The 19805-nt window shown below is 34.7% G+C and overlaps 1 protein-coding gene across 1 annotated transcript in view; it reads right to left on the reverse strand.

Moving 5' to 3' along the window:
- Positions 1 to 986: 986 nt before the first annotated feature.
- The window catches only part of dgkaa (diacylglycerol kinase, alpha a), a 25622-nt gene continuing 6803 nt past the window's right edge, over positions 987 to 19805 (reverse strand). Inside the window, exons 2-24 of the mRNA XM_043224480.1 lie at positions 15987 to 16085; positions 14318 to 14394; positions 12355 to 12484; positions 11609 to 11683; positions 11469 to 11518; positions 11270 to 11344; positions 10849 to 10965; positions 7330 to 7447; positions 6980 to 7068; positions 6429 to 6548; positions 6126 to 6224; positions 5488 to 5574; positions 5315 to 5388; positions 5134 to 5208; positions 4824 to 4909; positions 4612 to 4701; positions 4323 to 4483; positions 4087 to 4151; positions 3559 to 3649; positions 2999 to 3176; positions 2803 to 2920; positions 2408 to 2468; positions 987 to 2013 (exon numbers count right to left, since the gene is read on the reverse strand). Coding sequence (XP_043080415.1) covers positions 1936 to 2013; positions 2408 to 2468; positions 2803 to 2920; positions 2999 to 3176; positions 3559 to 3649; positions 4087 to 4151; positions 4323 to 4483; positions 4612 to 4701; positions 4824 to 4909; positions 5134 to 5208; positions 5315 to 5388; positions 5488 to 5574; positions 6126 to 6224; positions 6429 to 6548; positions 6980 to 7068; positions 7330 to 7447; positions 10849 to 10965; positions 11270 to 11344; positions 11469 to 11518; positions 11609 to 11683; positions 12355 to 12484; positions 14318 to 14394; positions 15987 to 16062 — 2190 coding nt within the window. The 5' untranslated portion in view covers positions 16063 to 16085 and the 3' untranslated portion in view covers positions 987 to 1935. The remainder of the gene's footprint in view (positions 2014 to 2407; positions 2469 to 2802; positions 2921 to 2998; positions 3177 to 3558; positions 3650 to 4086; positions 4152 to 4322; positions 4484 to 4611; positions 4702 to 4823; positions 4910 to 5133; positions 5209 to 5314; positions 5389 to 5487; positions 5575 to 6125; positions 6225 to 6428; positions 6549 to 6979; positions 7069 to 7329; positions 7448 to 10848; positions 10966 to 11269; positions 11345 to 11468; positions 11519 to 11608; positions 11684 to 12354; positions 12485 to 14317; positions 14395 to 15986; positions 16086 to 19805) is intronic.

Genomic DNA, 19805 nt, shown 5'->3' on the forward strand with positions numbered 1-19805 from the left:
ACTGTTTTTATAAATAGCTTTATTTAGTAGAATCTATTAATAAGTGTTACCTACAAAAAGTAGTACAGTTTTATGTGTTCGACCGCCATGGTCAACAAATGCTATGTTTGTGTCATTGAGGGCGAGATTGACTCATTTCAGCGAATCGGTTCGTTAGAACAGTTCGTTCATAAACTGTTTCGAAAAGAGATTCTTAAGATGTCAAGATGTACGATTGTAAACATTTATAATAATAATAACAATAACAATAATGATAATAATAATGATAATTATTATTATTATTATTAGTAGTAGTAGTAGTAGTAGTAGTTACTAATTACTAATTAATACGACAAGTATACTTTGCATCATTACTTAACTTTATTTCATTTTTTTAGAATTGTTGCCCAATAAATAAAATACCAGCTCAGAGGTTTATGTGTGAGTTGGTAAAACTTGAATAAACATATTTTCAGATACATATATCTACTATTTGAATATGCCAGTAACTTTTAGCAACACCATTCAGCGGTTCACTGAATCATGAGTTGTTCACTCAAGAACCACGTTGTCGTTTTGTGAACCGATTCTTGTAAAAGATTCGATTCAACAAAACAATTCATCCACAAATCAGAATTAGTCATCGTTAGAACTGCATGGTGAAAATATGCAGATCTTTGAAATTAGATTAGATATAATAAAACATTTGGCCACACAATTTCAGAATTTGTTTTTATTCATATGTATTATTAATTGGGGCTAAAGTATATATTTATAGGACAATATATAAAATATACTAAATATATGATATACTAAATAAATTTAATAAATAAATGATTATTGGTATATGAAAAAACTTAGCACTTAAACCCTATGGCTGATCAGGCTCGTGTAAAATTAGTCAAACAGATAGCGCCCTCTAGTGCTTTTAAGTAAACACCTTATGAGTGTTGAGGCAAACTATAACATGATGAAACCTTCATCAAAACAAAGAGATACACTGCAGATCATTTAACATTGAAATGTTTATTCAGACAAATTCACAAAATGAAGAGATTCTACATTCTCAGGAGCAACATGAAATTAAAATGCCTGCCAGAGTACCATAAATGTGCTATCTAAAACCTTTACAATTTTGCCCATTGAGTTATCTGAAGGAAAACTGCTGACTGTGTAACTGTACGAAATGTTACAAAATCAGTTTTACACAACTGACTTGATACATTCTTAATACAATGCGAATAACCTAATAAAATGAGTTAACATACTGTTGGTTTGAAATCTTAGCATTGCACCTACAATTTTAGAGGTTTACTTTTTAACAGCAAATAAATTAGATGTCTCATAAAGCTTTTAATATTTCATTTTTCTAAACCTAGTCATTGTTCTGGTAAAGATCACAATAGTAACTTTTTAACCTGGAGTAACCTGACATTCATGATAGGTAAATTAGTGAAAGTAGCCGAGAAAAAAATCTAAAGGAATAACTAAAAGCAGTGTGCAGTTTGCAAAGATCTATCTCTAATATTTAAACCACCTATACAGCAAAGTCACTGTGCATCAAACCTTGATTCATACACTGGATACATAAGAGTGATGCATATTTTTATGTATATCTACATAATCTTAAAACAAATATCCAACCTATTTACTTGGAATGAACTGTGCACGTGATATGTGTATCACAGCAAAAAAAAATGCATGCAAAAATGCATGAGCTACTGTTTAAGAGCACTACATTTCTTTAAAGAGAGCATATTTGATGTTAAGATGGTCTAGTGAAGATTTTGTACCTCATGTATAATCTAGAAAAACACACAAGGATTTGAGTAAGCGCTAAAACCTTATTAAGCATTTGCTGCAAAATTTACATACACTGTCATAAGCTTCAGAGTCCTTGTTAATGCACACAGAGTTTCAAAGCGAACTGAATCATCTTCAAGCGCAGGTAGACTCTTATTTCAGGTTGAAAAAGCCAGATTTGGCTTGAGGGCCCATCAGCATACTGGCTTGGTTTTTGTGTGTGATTTGAATCTGAGGAAGAATAAAAAAACAGAAGTCAATCTCAGATGATGTTTGTGATTTGAATTCCTTTTTAGATGTATTTTTTTAAACAAATCCTTATCATTGACTAAAAATGAGGTGATTAGATTGTTGTTGGTTTTATAGTTTTTTTTAAGAAACAGCACTTCATGGAGGTTGTTCATGGAGTTGGTTAGTAGATTTGTAGACACAAAGTGTGATAAGACTTGACTTGGTTGAGTTGAGTGAATGAATCAAACGATTCACCACAAAAAAAAACAACTTTCACTTATTATTACCACAGTGTAACCAGCAGAAAGATATACAACAAATATTAATAAATCGGTTCACAAGAGTCACCTGGATGAATCAAAGTAAAGTGCTTAGAAACATATAGTGGGCTTACAGTACAAGGTGGCTGCATCCACGGTTCTCCATCAATCTGCATGGGCAAAGGCTTCTTTGTCCTATAAATGAGTGTACATTATTTAATAAAACAATTAGGTATAATTTTAGAAACAAAAATAACCAGTGAATCATATAATGGGCAACTGCCCGGGTGACTGACTGCACACATTCACATCTGACTCAATATTGGTGTTACAGAATAAATTGGCCATCCCCATTTATTTACAAAAGAATTTAAATGTTGTACTTTTGAAAAATAAAGCGAACAAACGAGTATGCAAATGCATGTAGCCTAGACAGTTGAACACGTCTGAGCATGTCACGACCTGTTTGTGCCAGCCTGACCTTGTTTAAAGACAATTGCCGCCATTTGCTGGAAAGCGCTTGTCTCACCTGATGGTAATCTGAGATGTTTTGGCGAGTCGGACTGCGCTCTTCAGCCCTGTGTATATCTGTCCCATCTCCATGGCTCCTTCCAGTCCCACCAGCTCCACGCGTTTGTCGCTCATGTCTGTTTGGAGACAGTCTGTTGAGTTTTTTTGGATAATCTTCATATTAAACGTTTCTCCCCACACTGAAGGAAACGTACCTTGTGGGCTCACTTTTAAGACTTCGGGGTCTACTATGACTGCGGGCAAGTCCGGTTCCGCTCGGTCACTTTTTTTGGCTTCACCCCACAGGTTAGAGCCGCCGTGCATGCTGGGTATGTTGAGGACGGCGATGCCTTCCAGAGAAAGGCTACTGAGATCCAACTGTGTCCCGCAACACTGGATAAGTGCAGACAGAGGCGCTGGGTCAGTTCTGTTACGTTTTTCATATTCGAAATGATTTCTAGCTGAATACTTTTAACGTACGTAAGCAGATTTTTAAGTAATGAATTGCATTTGCTTCATATTCTGAATTAATGCCCCTGATCTGGTAGATTGAAATGTTCCTGGCTTGAGCTCTGACAGACGACTAATACCAGAAGCAGGTTAATAACAGGTGTTAGCACTCTAATGCCCTCACTGTGCTCATGCTTTTAAGTTGATGCCTTTTGATGGGCTTTCAACACAAGGAAAGATGGAGCAAGGGTAGCTAGATGATCAATAACCTCTTTGAACTTAGATGGGAGTGTGATCCTTTTTTGTAAGGCGTTTTTTTTCTTACCTCAATGGTGAGACACTCCTTGAGTTTTTTACAAGATGCTGAGATCGTCTCAGATGTGGCAAATTCAAAATACCACAGTTTGTTCTTCATTCTGTAAGAAAGAATACATGCAGGAAAATTAAGACTCATTGCTGATCATTTTGTTGATGGTATTTATGATTTGCTTTTAATTACAATTAAAGCACTTTTGCTGAATTCATATCTAATTTTAAAAAAGCAATATTATATTATCTTTATTACAGTTATAATTTATATTTTTTCCTTCCAGTAATGAAATAAAAAAACCTGCAAAATTTAATGTTTTTTTTTTTTAAAAGAAAACCATTTGATTTAATTTAAACGACTAACCTACATTTACAATGGTTTTCAATACATTTTAAAATGATATTAATTAATAAATACAATTTGTTTAAAGTTTCCTACAAATAATTTACATCAAATCTTGTCAATCTAATACCGAGTTATTGTCTTAAATCATATTTTAAAATGAGGAGACTTTGATTCTGTCCTAGTGTGCAACATGCCCACCTGCTGTTAAATTTCTGCGGGTGTTTCTCCCTCATGGTGTGGAAGCGGTGAGCAATGGAGGCGTCCTGTTCCACAAACAACGAATACAGTGAGAATGATAAATATACTAGGAGCTAAATAACAAAGCTTTTTAAATAACACTGTATATTGGCAGAGAAGCAAAAATAAAAGAATTGAAACTGTATGAAAGTGAATATAATGCAGGTCAGATGAATGCAGTACTGTATGTATCATACCACTCCAATGGAGAAGTAGTTGTTGATGATCTCGTAGGGCACAGGGTCACCTCTCTCCTGACTGTCCTCCAGGGTGACCTGTATGCTCCAGCGATCCATATGAACCACAGAACTGCCCTCAATGTCCTTCAGGATCCGGCCCAGGTCCACACCATCATAACCTATAACATTACAACAGAAAGAAACGCTAAATAAAAGCACATGTTCAAGTTTCAATTTCAACTTCTGCATATACATAAATAAATATACTAAATATATACACAAAAGCACAAGTTCAAGTTGCCCTTACCTCCTCCCCATCGAAGACAGCGCGCAAGATCATTTCCTGTGCCAAGAGGAAGCACGGCCACCGGGGGGCGCATTGGCAAGTTGGCTTTGTCTTTATGAGGAATTGAAAGGAACATTTGGTCAAAAGTGAAATGAGAGCTAAACATACAGGTACATATACTCTTTTGTTTTGCTTTGAGCATCACACAATGTATGTTTGATTTGGCTTCCGACCTATAGCATCAAGGATCCAGCCAACTGTGCCATCACCGCCACAAACTAATATTCTATAGTCCGGAAGATCTCTGAAGAAACATAACCTGATTTGGAAATGAAAGAAAAGCTTTTTTTTTACAAGCTTCTGTTAAAGCATTAAACCCAATTTATCATCATGCACATTTATGAAATGCAAAATGTGGCTCATGCATTATGCGTTTTTAAATCTTCATTAATTTTTAATAGTTAGTTGTCCACAAGTTCAGCCAAGTGGATCCAGGACATGAATAAAGACATACATATGCTGAAATGGTAGTAAAATCCCTACCCTGGTCCTGGTCCACCATTGGAAAGGTTATAAACCTGCCGAGGATTCAACAAGTACTGGAATTTCCGAAGGACTCTGTAAGATCACACATTGTGAATGTAAAATTATGATTTAAGTCATATCGAAGACACACAGACAATTAGACAACAAGTGATTGACGGATGGAAGGAAGTGTTCTCACCTCTCCCCCTGTTTACCGCCACTTTTAGGATTCACAAACACCAAAAGAGGATGAGTGTCAGGAATTGGGTTTATCTGTTTGGGTACAGAAAGTTGTGTATTTGTTTCATTCTGTATCTTTTGTCTCTACCTGGCAACGCTGAAACATAAAAAACAGTCTAGGCCGTGTCTTACCTGTAGTACCTGTCCATCAGGTGTAGTGTTGTGGTCACTGTCATCACTTGCAAATGCGCAGCCGTTCTTTATGCAGTTCGGCCTCTCCTATGTGAGGAAACAAAGAACCCAGGATAAAAGGGAGAATGAAATCACAATTATTCTCTGCTTTTGCCTTCTATTAAAGCAGACCTCTAATTTTTTTAATATTTAAAATATCTATCAAGTTACTTTTGTGCTTTTCCAGAGTTATTAAACATTGCCTGCTATTTTTATCCTCCAATAAAGATCCAATATATGCTATGTATGTGACCCTGAACCACAAATACAGTCATAAGACAATTTTTGGAAATTGAGATTTATAATACAATCTGAAAGCTGAATAAATAAGCTCCACTGACATATGGTTTCTGAGGATAAATATTTGACAATATTTGAACTAATATTAGAAAATCTGGAATCTAAGGGTGCAAAAAATTTTATAAGAGGGTAAATCATTATATTATATTATATTATATTTAATCGTTAAAAGAAAATAATAAAAGTGTACAAGTAAGCATATATATATATATATATATATATATATATATATATATATATATATATATATATATATATATATTAAGTAGGTCTTCCAGACGAGCATTAACTTGCATTACCTTGATGACAGGATAAATGGCCCACGGTGGTAAGATATGATCTCTGAAAGGGCCACAATCACATTCAAAGGGTTCCTTGGTTGCACACTCGTCATGTCTCTAAAATATGACAGTAAAAATCCATGTAAGGAAAAACTATGAACCAGAGTGAAAATGACATTGACCTGCTTCATTTGTGATATTTGATCAATTATGATTCTTAAATGCATTTCTATTTTACCTAATGCTGCTATGTACACCTTAATCTTTTATTATATAAACATTTTCGGCAATTATGTATTGTAGCTTTTCAGAATGTCTCACCATGGTGTGACACCAGACGCATCGTTTCCCAGTGAGACCGTGCAAGCTCTTTATCTTCTTCTGACACCGGTCACACTTCCCAGAATCACAGTTTCCACTCACCCAGTCATGGATTGCACTCTGCATGCAACCAAATTAGATGCACATATGCTATTTACATTTGTAGTGTCCACTTGACGGCAGTACTGAAGAAAACAGCTTATAGAAGATGCTTAAGGTAGGTTCTGTCTGACAATAATAAATAAGAAAGCTATTTAAATAAATGTTTTTACACTATTTAAAGGATATGTGGTTATTAAAATATGTTCTTTTAATTTACTTTATTTATTGCTCCCTTTTTTTCTCTAATTCTTATTCTGTACATTTTTAAAATGCAATTTTATAAACACTACATAATATATACAGGTAGCATCAAAAGCTGTGCATTTTTTATGCTGTATGCATGACATATTATGATGTATTTACTTTTTTACATTATTTACATTTATTATGCCATGCAATGATGGGATAGGATTAAATAAAAAATAAAAAATAAACAAAAGTGTTCTTACCCCTGTCTCTTTCTTTGACATCACATATGTGCGAGTGCACGGAGCCGGGTTTTTATTTGCACACCGACCATGGACTGTGTATTTGCAGCCTGTGTATGATAGCAAACGATTGTGACACCTGAACTGAATCAACTAAACATATGGGTTTGCAAGATTATACATAACTATATAGCTAGGTAAATAAACCACAAAAGGCATTGGTATACTGGAATTATTTCTGGACTATATCTTGAAAATCTTTGCATTTTAATTGTTAAAATGAAACATTTCCTTGGCGGTCTAAAAATACTGATTACATTTGCAAAGCAATCTATGAACCTTTCTTGTAAATTACCCAGAATTCCACTCACAGGTGCAGCAGAGACCCTGTTTGCGCAGCCCCAGAAGCATATTCTGACAGACATTGCAGTACACGGGCTTGTTGAAATGTTTCATCCTCCACAGGTGCTGGCCGTCTCTTTGGGTCATCTTGGAAAAGCAAAACATCACGTCAGAAATCTTTTTTGTATATATCAATATGTGTGTGTGTGTATATATATATATATATATATATATATATATATATATATTTTTTTTTTTTTTTTTTTTTTTTTAATGAAACTGAGGAATCGCATTGCTTTAATCTGCCACTAACCAAAATGTTATATGTAGTAAAACAAAGTAAAGAAAGGCAAAGAAACAAATGTATAGCCTCATGACAAAACATGAGTTTAAATTAATGTCTTAAAGGGATAGTTCATCCAAAATTCTAAATTTTGTCATAATTCACTCATTGCATTTCAAACCAGCACGAACCAATCATTAAAGGTGCTGTATGTAGGTTTTTTACTCTTTTAAAGTTTTTTTAAATAACATAATATGTATACATTTAGTAAACAAGTTATGTTTACATAGCCGTTTCTCTCAAAAATAATGCTATAGCCAGTAATTCTACTCTGAAATGTGTGTTCTGTGGCGAAATGCCTTTGCATCGCTATTTTACATACTGTACCTATAAAGGTTTGTTCAGGCATTAAATATTCACAGGAATATTTCAATAGGCATTTTATTCCCATACAATTTGGAAATGTAGCATTAGGATGAAAGACCTACATTGAGACCTCCAATTTTAAGTTAGCTAGTGTAAAAATTAACTGCATTGACAAATAAGAATATCCTTGGTTTTGAAAGTGCTGTGTGTGCTGTGCTTCCTATATCACTATAAGATCAACTATTTACACAATAAGAAATTCTGTTAATGTCACTGCACCACATTGTATTTCATGAACAAATCAGTTTGATTTCTGAACTGGATCGCCTGGTTCAGTTAAAAGAATCAGCTCGTTCAGCTCTCTGAATGAGTTGCAGATTACTGGATGTAAAGTTTAGCTGTGATACAATATGACTTAATAATATATCCTCTGAATCACTTGAACTACTTTTTTGGTGTGTGTTTTTTTGCCTCTGGAAAAAACATGCGTGAAGATTCACAGAAATTCTCCTCCTGCATTTCACACGCAAAAAAAAAAAAAAAACAGCAAACAGTACTGAAATAACATTAGAGCGATAAATGATGACATAGTTTTGGACAAAAACCTTTCATAAATAGGAAATGTACTTATCTATTAAAAAAACAGATGACAACACAAGCGTAATACTAATCAGTGGAAAGTGTTTTTGAACCACTCAGTGACTCACAATAGTGTCGCTTTCTTGTTTATTTCCCATTGCTTCCTTATCTTACACCTACTGGCTATTCTTTATGAATTCAACGGTCGGCTGGAGGTGGTTAGGGTGGGCTGAGGACATTGACTCATGCAGTCACATCAGAAAAATATTAATAAGTCAGAATATTATTGGTTTGGATGACTCAGGCGGGAACTTTGGGCGGCTGAACAAGAGGTCAGAAACTGTAGCCCACACAGCCATTCTGTAACTGGGCCTGATGGCTCAACATAGCCCCCTTGTGCCACTTGGGCAGGTGGAAATAGCACACGGGGAAGTCCCTGGCTTTGATTCATTTATGTATTTTTGATACATGATGTGAAATCAAAGCATTACCGTGATACAAAGCTCTGGCTCACAAACGCAAGACGGGGATATAAGTTTAGGATGACTAAATTCATGCGATTAAAATAAGCTACATGACGGTACAAACATTTGCTGTAGCAGACTATTACCGCTGGTGGTAACGGCGAACATCTCGAAGCTGTAATTTCCGCACTGACTTTGCCTATGTGGTTTAACTGCGAACCATTCTTATTAGCGCTAAAAGCACATTTCTGGTGCGAACGTGTCGCTGCATTTGAAGGTTGAACTGTAGTTAGTCATGAAAAAAACGTTGCTGTTAACTCTGTGGCTTGTCTCCAGGTCATGCACTAGCACAGTGTGGACAGACACAAGAGTCTTGGGAGTTCGAAGGAGCGTGAAGCCAGCTACTGCTCTAGTGTTACTTGCTGGATGCTAGCTTGAGCTTGCATTTTGAAGCTGCCAAGTGGCTTGCGTGAATAAATGCATGTCAGGGATATTCTGAACGCATGCCTTACTTATACGCATGCTTATTTTAATGAGATGTCATGTAAAGTAGATCTTATGCATGATGTGCTAATGAGATGCAAGGCATGGTTTGCAAAAATTCATGAGTTTATTTGCACTTTACTGCTGGTATGTGCATGTCTCCTGGTTGTGAACCACCATACAATAGTTAGATTATTTAAAAATCTATATGGGTTTACCACTGACAAATTCAGTGTAGGTGTGATGACTATACTGGCAAAAGGGTATGGACACTTGTGCACCACAACCATGTGCTTGTTAAAAATAAAAATGTAAAATAATACTGAATGTAAAATTTTAAAATATATATTTTTTCATAATTTAAAATATATGTTTTCCATTTTAATGTATTTTAAAATGTAATTTAATCCTTTGAAATCATACTTATATTTGACCACAAAACTAAACCAAATAATAAATTAATTAATTCAACAAAATATATGTTTTGCATGGTTGTTGCATGATGTTTCAGATCATCAAAGTATTAAATACTCTGTGGACTGACAAGACAAAAGTTAAACGTTTTGGAAGGTGTTGTAAAACTAACACAGCATTTCAGAAAAAGAACATTATACCAACAGTAAAATATGGCCACATGTGACCTAAAGCTGGGTTCTGCAGGACAATGATCCAAAACACACCAGCAAGTCCATCTCTGAATGGCTGAAGAAAAACAAAATGAAGACTTTAGAGCGGCCTAGTCAAAGTCCTGACCTGCATCCTATTGAGATGCTGTGGTGTGACCTTAAAAAGGCTCTCAAACCCTCCAATGCAGCTGAATTACAACAATTCTGCAAAGATGAGCGGGCCAAAACTCCTCCACAGCACTGTAACAGACTCATTACAAGTTGTCACAAATGCTTGATTGCAGTTGTCACAGCTAAGGGTGACCCAAGCAGTCAGCAGGTTTAGGAAGCATGCACTTTTTACACACAGGGCCATGTGGGTTTGGATTCCTTTAAAAACTGCATGTTGTGTTTACCTCTGTTATCTTTGATATATATTTACATTCGTTTGATGATCTGAAACCGGGACAAACATGCAAAAAAAAACTTTAAACATCAGGAAGGGGGCCAACACTTTTTCACACCACTGTATGTGCTGGAAGTGACACTGCTGCTGCTTGCACTAGTGCAAAGTCAGCAAGCTTTTGATATGCTATTTTGAGATCGAGCAAGACAACAGAAAAACAGAGAGCAATTAATATATACATCTACAAAATTTTCTTTTTGCCCCTGGGCAGTGTAATCTGAGGTACTGTCTTGTACACTCCAAAAATAGCAGCTCTCTGACACTGCATATGAAACTGAGAATTTATACTGGTGTTTTCCTACCTTCAGTCCCAGTAAAACCAGCAGCGGGACGTTATTCATTCCCCCCTCCACCCATTCCTGTAATGACACTGTTCCACTGCTATCTGCGTCAATTGCAGTCATCATATCCTTCAGCACCTGGGAACAAGTACAATGTGTTATGAGAAAGTATAAGCTTTTTGTATTAATGTGTGTCTGTTGTAACCTGAACAGTATATGATGTAACTATAGCATCACTTCATTTGAATCATAAGGAGCACTATTATGCAATCAATCTTGTCAGGTATTTTGCCCTGTAACAAGTTGACTCATGCCAAAGGAGGAGGAATGTCTCTTCAGGAAGGTGTGGTTAAGATGGAAATAACTTGTCGAACGCTCAGGCATTTCACTTCTTCTCTGCAAATATCACACAGACACAGACACACACATAAACAGAACTCACAGGCCTCAGTTCAGACACATCCCATCCAAGATAATCTGCTGCGTGCATCATCTGGGCAATAATGCGGTCCACTTCCTGTTTTTCAGAAACATGACTGGTTACAGATATTACTGAAAAATGTAATTTGAGCATGATGATTCAGTTTTGTTACATAATGAGGAATTGGAAGTAGATTATATTTCAGGCTAAGACCACCCACCGAACTGTCCAGGACACCGTTGCCATCTCTGTCATAGAGTCTGAAGGCAACTGTGAAAGAAAAAAACATGGAGATGTACTGCAAAGATGGCAACAATCATTATATATATATATTTGAAGTGGCAAAAAGTTGATATTTACATTCAAGTTTGTCCCTGGGCTGCCCGTCTTCCAGGAGGGAGAAGTAACAGGACACATCCTTCAGAAATACTTCCCCTAAAAGCGAAAAGCAAAGATAGCCTTACATTCAAAAAAAAAAATGTAAACATAAATCCTGACTTATAGCATTTTATCAAACATTGTATTGAACAAACACAGATAAAAGGGTTTATAAATGATTTAAATGAATAAATATGATTCCCTGTTATGTAACTAAATTTGTTGATTTGCTTATACATGGGACCTATACATGTACACTATCGTTCAAAAGTTTGAAGTCTGTAATATTTGATCATGTAATGTGTGTGTGTGTATATATATATATATATATATATATATATATATATATATATATATATATATATATATATATATATATATATATATATATATATATATATATATATATATATATATATATATATATATATATATATATATATATATGCATGTGTGTATATATATATATATATATATATATATATATATATATATATATATATATATATATGCATGCTGTGTGTATATATATATATATATATATATATATATATATATATATATATATATATATATATATACACACACACACACACACACACATATATATGAAAATAAAAAAATAAAATTCTTAATTTTAATTATTAAATGCATAAAAAAACAACAACATTTGAATAGTAGTGCATGTATGAATGTGTAAACAGTATACATATACAATCATGACCCACTGTTTTCATCTGATTTTGCTGACTCTGAGTTCTGGAAGGATCTGAACAGCCGCTGACACAGATCCGTTGGGAAGTCCTCCACCTCCAAATATGTCTTCAGGAAGAGGCGGAAACCTTCCTCATCAATGCACTAAAGACAATTCATTTTATACAATAAAGGATGAGTGTGGTACATTAAAGACTGCTACGCATTCAAAGAACAAAATACGCAAACACAAACTACTAAAACACTTAGTTTTTGGAATTTATCATTGGGCTTTTTAATAACATCTATTTTGGTAATCATTCAGAAAGCACACATTATTGGAAACTAATATAGTCATAAAATTATCTGGAACCTTCTCAGGGGGGTGTAACAGAGATCCAATTAGATTCTGCACTACAAACCTAATCCTAGTTCTACTAACACTTCCTGACGCTCCTGTCCTAGATTTTAAAAGAGTTAATAGGAGAAAAAAAGCACAGTAAGTTTTATTCAAACTTCAAAGGCCTCAGGATACTGCTGTTCTATCTGGTGTAAAAAGAGGAAAACCCAGATATAAGATATGTTACAGTTATACTAACATACACAAGACTTCTGTGACATAATTTGTTGTTTATTTTGCTTTAGTCTCCCACAACAAGCAAAATATAAAACGTAGAGTGAGACAAACAGAAAAATGACAGAAACAAATCTCTTGAAGCATTGATTTACAGTATTTGAGAGCCAAGTCAGCACATAGTCAGCTGAAAAACTAGTGCACATATCAAGTATACAGACTAAATCTTGCAACATGAGAATGTCTGAATAGCAAATCTTTTTAAAGAGCTATAATACTATGACAATCTCTTTCCATTTTACACCGAACCTCCTGTTATTTAACTTTTACAGTTGTGTTTACTTACAGTATGAAACAGTTTATCGAACCTTTCTGAAATGTAATATATATATATTTATATATATACACACACACACACACACACACACACACACACACACACACACATACACACATACACACACATATATACATATATATAGAATTTGGGATTTTAATACACATGTCATTTTTATATGTATTTTATGTTTTGCATCATATTTAATACATCAGGCTTTTGTGATAAACTTCTGATATCTTGTGATACAAAACAATAAGATCTTTCTAACTATATAACAGACTACTTGCATAAAATGCATATACATATCAGTTGGGTAGGGCAAAACATTTGCAATGCAAAATAATGACGATTGAGATACAAATTAACTTATTTATGTGCGAAAAACATTCTTCAAAAGCCTGTTAATAAAATATCAGTAACACTTTCAGTAACACCTATACTCAATGTGAACTACTTGCTTATTGTCATGCCTAATTAGAAATTATAATAAGTGACAAATAAGAAGTACATTGATGCAAAATCATAGTTAAAGGTTTGTTCATGTCAATGATTTACCAAAATATCATATAGATGATTGTGCGCAACACGTTTTTTGAAGTTTTGATCATTTTAGAGACCTTAGAAATTCTTATATCGACAAGATACAACAGGCTTTATAGGGCTAAATCATGCAGCTTGTTAAAAAGCTGTGCTTTTAGACAATATTTGTCTGCAAACCGATAAAACGGGTTGAAAAATCCCTCTGATTTGCATCATAACTACTTTGGGATCAGCTTGTTTGGCTCGGGTCAGCAGAATACTCTAGTAAATGCGTAGCGGTGCTCTTAAAATCACAGAGAATAGGAACCGCAGGAAAAAATGTCCTGGCAACCACCCACTACAGCTTCACATAATGCACATGGCACTCACTGACTAAGCAGGTACACGTTAACATGAATCGTCCAGCGGATGAGCTCAGATATGCTTAACCAGACGTGAAGTGATTCACATTACAGAGATGGATGGACCCGTTCATGGGTAATTGGACTAAGACGCTGTAAAAGCAGAGTGCTGACAGTTGGCCCCTGGCAGCCCGTTCACTCACCTCTCCGTGTCTGTACTTGGCTAACCTGCCATCTGCATTGAATTCCTTTAACACATCTTTTACTTTTAGACTGCAGTCTGCGAAGAGATAGACAGGGTGAGTGGGAGGAAGCAAAGAAAGAGAGAAAGAGGAAAAAAAGACTAAGTTGACATTTTGGCACAAAGAACCACAGACATCACACCTTCTAATGAACTGTTACTGTCTGCATCAACTCTGTATGAAAAACAGGCTTAGCAAGAACTCGGTAAACACTTAGGACGTGTATCTACAAAACCTTACTGTATAAAAATGCATTAATCGTGCATGAGACACGTGGGTATAATATCCGAGGGGTCAAGGTTTGGCTGCTTAGCCTGGCCCTGTTAGCCCCTGCTGGACAGATACTGCAATTACATGATATGAAAAATGTCTTTCTCTATTAATGGCTGTTCAAAATAGCAGGATCGTATATCATCTTATTCATGGACATGTCCTGTCCTCATATGTTATATACATGCAGCTGTCCTTTACTCTGACTGTTTTCTGTAAATTTCACCTTCTTTATATGATTATGAATTATGAATAATGCCTGAATGCTGTTGGTCAGAGTCCTTTTCAGTTATTGTCTTCAGCAAGAATTACATTTTAAGCAATTCACCAGGACAAGTATTTATGATGATCCTGTGTATTTTGACAAAAGTCTTTTAAATTGCAAATGAATGTGTCGTTTTATTTTTATGCAAGATTTAAACCCTAAATATATTTAGTATATGCGCAACCAGTGCACAATTCATTCTGAAGTGCTTTCAAAGAACGAAACACCTGAAATTTTTAATTATACATTTACACTTGTTTTACATTTACAAATTTTATCAGATGCTTTCATACAAATAGCTAAGGCACATGTGTCCAAGATAAATATAAATAAAAATAGCAAAAGCAAAAATACATGTGATTTTAATATTTTATCCAACATATTAAAACATAGCCTATATGATAAGGACATGAAAAAGTACCGCATGCATTGAAAATACATCTTTTATTTACATCTCGTCCTTTTTACAGCATCTTAACAATGATAATGTGCATTATTAAGAATACTACTGAATAATAAAACAGGATTGTTCTTTAACATCAACACACTTTTCAGGGTCTATAAAAATTAGAGAGATAACATGTTGTCTTTAATACACGCTACATTACTTAAATTACAGTAATAACAGTAAACTAAGCATAATTACATGCAAGCAACCAAACCAAACCAAACCCATTCCTATCCCTAAACTTATATCAAGTACATTGTTTAATATTAGTAAGTACTTTATTGAATAATTACACAGTAACAAGGACACCTTAACAATAAAGTGTAAGCAGAAAATTAATTTTCATTTGATATTCTTGTCTTTCATAATTACATTATTTTAGTAACATTATCAACATCTAAGTAATGTCACTAAGACTATAATAATAATACTAGCTGTCTATGTATAAAATACTTAAGTAAATGCATGCATGTAAACTGTAAGTAAACTGGGCTCACAGATGTCTTGGATGCACACGACTGGCATGTTTTTTTGACCCTGAGAATAAAGTGTCATTTCGCACTTAAGGATCGAGAGTGAGTCATGGTTTGTAATGAGGCCGAGCGTTTAGTGAGAGTGGGAGGGATGTGTGGGCATCACAGACTTACAGTCAATGTACTGCTGAAGCTGGATGAAGTCTACCGGCCTCAGCTCTCTGTCATCCGACTCGCCTGGGTCTGACATCACGCCAGAGCCTCTGAATAACACTGAAAGAGCGAGAGGAAAACACGCAGATGAAAGCCATATCCGTCTTCACTTTTTAAGCATTAAGATGTTTTTATGCACTTAAACAAAAGGAAAACCCATAATATAACCACATGACACTAAGATACTGATGGTGAGAGAAAAGCTCTAGGCCTAGACCCAAAGCATGTACACTGTTGCCATTCTCGTAACACGCCCCGTGGCACATTCCATAAATGCTTTGACAATGACAGATAAAATGAATGCAGTTTGTTGCATTTTTGTGTGAATGTTGTAAGGCTATGCGATAATAAAATAATCCATGAACACAGAGAACCGTTTTAAAAGAAAGTAGCAAGTTTACTTTTTGCCCTTCTGATGTAGAAAAATATTATTTAGGCCTATTCTTTCAGGCTGAGCAAAGAGTAAAATGTGTCTGAATAATTTGCTATTCATGAATGAACAGAAAAATATGTCCCGTTTAGTCACACCATACACCATTCTGCATACTGAATATAAGTGTGACCTTGGACCACAAAACCAGTCTTAACAATAGGCAAAAATACATTGTATGGGTCAAAACTAAAGTCTGTGTAAAGTAAATTTTGAGAATTGTTTGTAAACATTAGAAATGTTAGAAATGTTTCACCATTTTGGTGGTCAGGATTTATTGGACGGGTCTAAATCGGAGCCAAAAGCACTGCTCTAATTTACAAAAAAACTGAGCTTGGTCTCCTTATTTAAATCAAGCTGCTTGAGGAAGACAGCTTTGCCTTGAGTGGGCGTGGTTTCAGTGCCGAGAGCGGACACGCCCACAGCGTTTGAGAGAAGAGGGCAGCTTATTTAGATAGCTTATTTTATGTACTTCGCGTTTTTTTAGCATTCAAATTTGACTGGGTGGTTAATAACACATTTTTCAGTGGTGTGACAAACTCAGAACACACATTTAATATTGACTAGTAAAGTAAAGATTAATAACCAACAGTAAATATATCAAAGCTTATTTTTTGAATAGTATGCAGTATATGCACCGCTAAGAACTTTATTTGGACAACTTTAAAGGCGATATTCTCAATATTTAGATTTTCCTTTAGATAACAGGTATTTAAATAGTTGTAAATAGTTGTGTGGTTATTAGGATAATGTCCTATCCTAATAAACCATACATCAATGAAAAATGTAAAAATTGACACTTAGAACTGGTTTTGTAGTCGCGTATGTTATATATTAAAAATTCTGGATGCTGCCCAGATTCCAATTACAGCATATGCACATTATTGTTGTTCACCAAGGAAATATAAAAATGATGTATCTTGTTATAAAGAAATGTTTCTCGAGCAGCAAAACAGCATATTAGGATGGTTCCTGAAGAATAACGTGGCACTGAAGACTTGCTGTTCAGCTTCGAACAGCAGGAATATATTACTAAAATATATTCAAATAGAAAACAGCTATTTTAAATTTAAATAATATAACAGCCTGGGTGAGCATTAAAGATTTCTTTCTAAAACCTTAAATATATTTCACTGTTTTATGAAAAATAACAATAATAATAATAATAATAATAATCTATTTCAAATTTAAGCATTATTATTTCTGTATTAAAAATCCAAACCCTGGTTTAGACACTATTATGTATGCCAGCCTGGCTATGTAAAACAGCATGTCACATCATCAATCATTCATTCACATAGTGAAGTCACTGCGACATATTTAAGAAACCAAAACTATGCGAGCAGAAAACCCAACTCTGCTCATAAGACAAATGACTAACAAAAACGGTCGTGTTACCGATTAAAAGAATCATTTTGTGAATCATCCAGCGAAAAGCTGATAGAAACAAATTTGACATTCACATTTTCTATTTTATTTGCTGAAAGAAAAAAAGCGCAACTATGCACAACATTCAAAACGTATCCAATGTCAGCTGACAAGATTGTCAGTGAGCATATAGCGTTGATTGAAGGACCTGAGGCTAAATGAGACACAATGGGTCTTTATATATATGTGTGTGTGTGTATTATATAGAAACCTCATGTTTCTGGGTCTCATCTGTAATGGAAAATGGATCAGTACTCTCATTAAGGAAAAAGGCAGTCTAGGGAGATGCTAGGCTAAAGTTTTTTCTTCCAGTGCACATTCATTAAGGTATCTTCAAACTTTTTAACACAAGCCAAACAGCTTTGACAGAGAATAAATGGGTGACCTATTTAAAGCAAGTCTACGTCTAGAGATCTATTTTTTTAGCAACTAATAATAGTAGCAGAAATAAAAGTTTCATAACAGTGACTCTGCGTGTGTCTGTGAACACAGAAAACTAGCCATATATTTAAAACCAACAAACAAACATATGCAAAGCTCTAGTCTGAAGAATAGGAGGAGTACTATAACCTAACCTCTTATGAAAGTTTGGTAGCACGAGAACAATGGTACAATCCACTTTAAAGGTAGTTCATGTTCTTCCTCGAGTGATATAGAGCTCAAAAAACTCGATGCGACGGAAAAGGCAGTGAGAATGAAGCCGGTACACCCACTCCTCTCATGTGATGTGAGCTAACAAAGGGTCACACCGTTCTCACTTAATTCCCTCAAAAGGTTAGTGTCGTTGCCTAGGAACTTTGCTTGTGTGGCCTATTCCGTGTATATGTGGGTGGGTGTATGTGTGTGTGTGTGTGTGTGTGTGTGTGTGTGGGAGAGAAAGTTGGTAAAAACAGAAGCAATACTTTTCTGCAGAAGCTTGCTGGTGCATGACTATTTACATACACTCTGTATTAAATATTAAAATCAAGTCGACTCACTACCAAATAATTATCTGACTTGCATGTTTTCAAATCTAAGTCACGTGTGAAATGAATCTACACATTTCAAATCAGAAGTTATATCTTATGAAGAAATGTAATGACAATTAATATACTAAACTGAAATAAAAATAAAACACAAATAAAAAGAATTTTGTTAATAAAACAATGTATCGTTTGAATAACTTATAACTTTATGCTTTAATTTTATGACAAATAAGTACATTTATTTTTATTATTTATTATTTTTCTCATAAAATAAATTGTGGAAAAATATAATTCTCATTAGTGCAGTAATAAAAAAAAAAATCTGTTTAGAAAATCATTCAAGTCAGTATGAACTAAATTCAGCACCCAATATTACTAATATGTATACTTAATATATTCTCATACTTAAACAATGCTATTTTTGCCATTTCAATACACTATAGACGATTGATATGTCAAGAAAATAATGTTACAAAAACTCGTATATTGTTTTTTTTTTTTTTTTTTTTAACTATGTAATAGATATGTAACTATGCATTTTTTAGTAAGGCTGTCAATTTCTATACCTTTAATCTATTTGTTTAACATTTCATCTTTAATCTCGTTTTTAAGTCTCACGAGTTTGGCATGAATTATGACCATAACACCAACAGGATGGTCGTATTTGATACTGACAGTCCTGCGTCGCCCCGGCTTTAACAGTCAACTGCTGCTGGCTCTCGCTGTCTGTCTCTGTCTTTCTGAATCTCTAATTGTTTGGGTTGAGCACAGAAGCGTGGTAATTTGATTCTGGGCTTCCTCATCACTTATTTGCATGCATAGCTCTCTGTTTTATGGAGGGAGACAAATCTCTGCTTCACCAAACACTTAGTCCAGTAAAACACAGCGCTAAGGGCTCTTTGTGGCTCGTTTTTACGCAGTTTTTGAGACCAGCCACGAAAACAAGATGCACATCAC

This window comes from Puntigrus tetrazona, chromosome 23 (genome assembly GCF_018831695.1).
Source record: "Puntigrus tetrazona isolate hp1 chromosome 23, ASM1883169v1, whole genome shotgun sequence".
NCBI classification, from domain to species: Eukaryota; Metazoa; Chordata; class Actinopteri; order Cypriniformes; family Cyprinidae; genus Puntigrus; species Puntigrus tetrazona.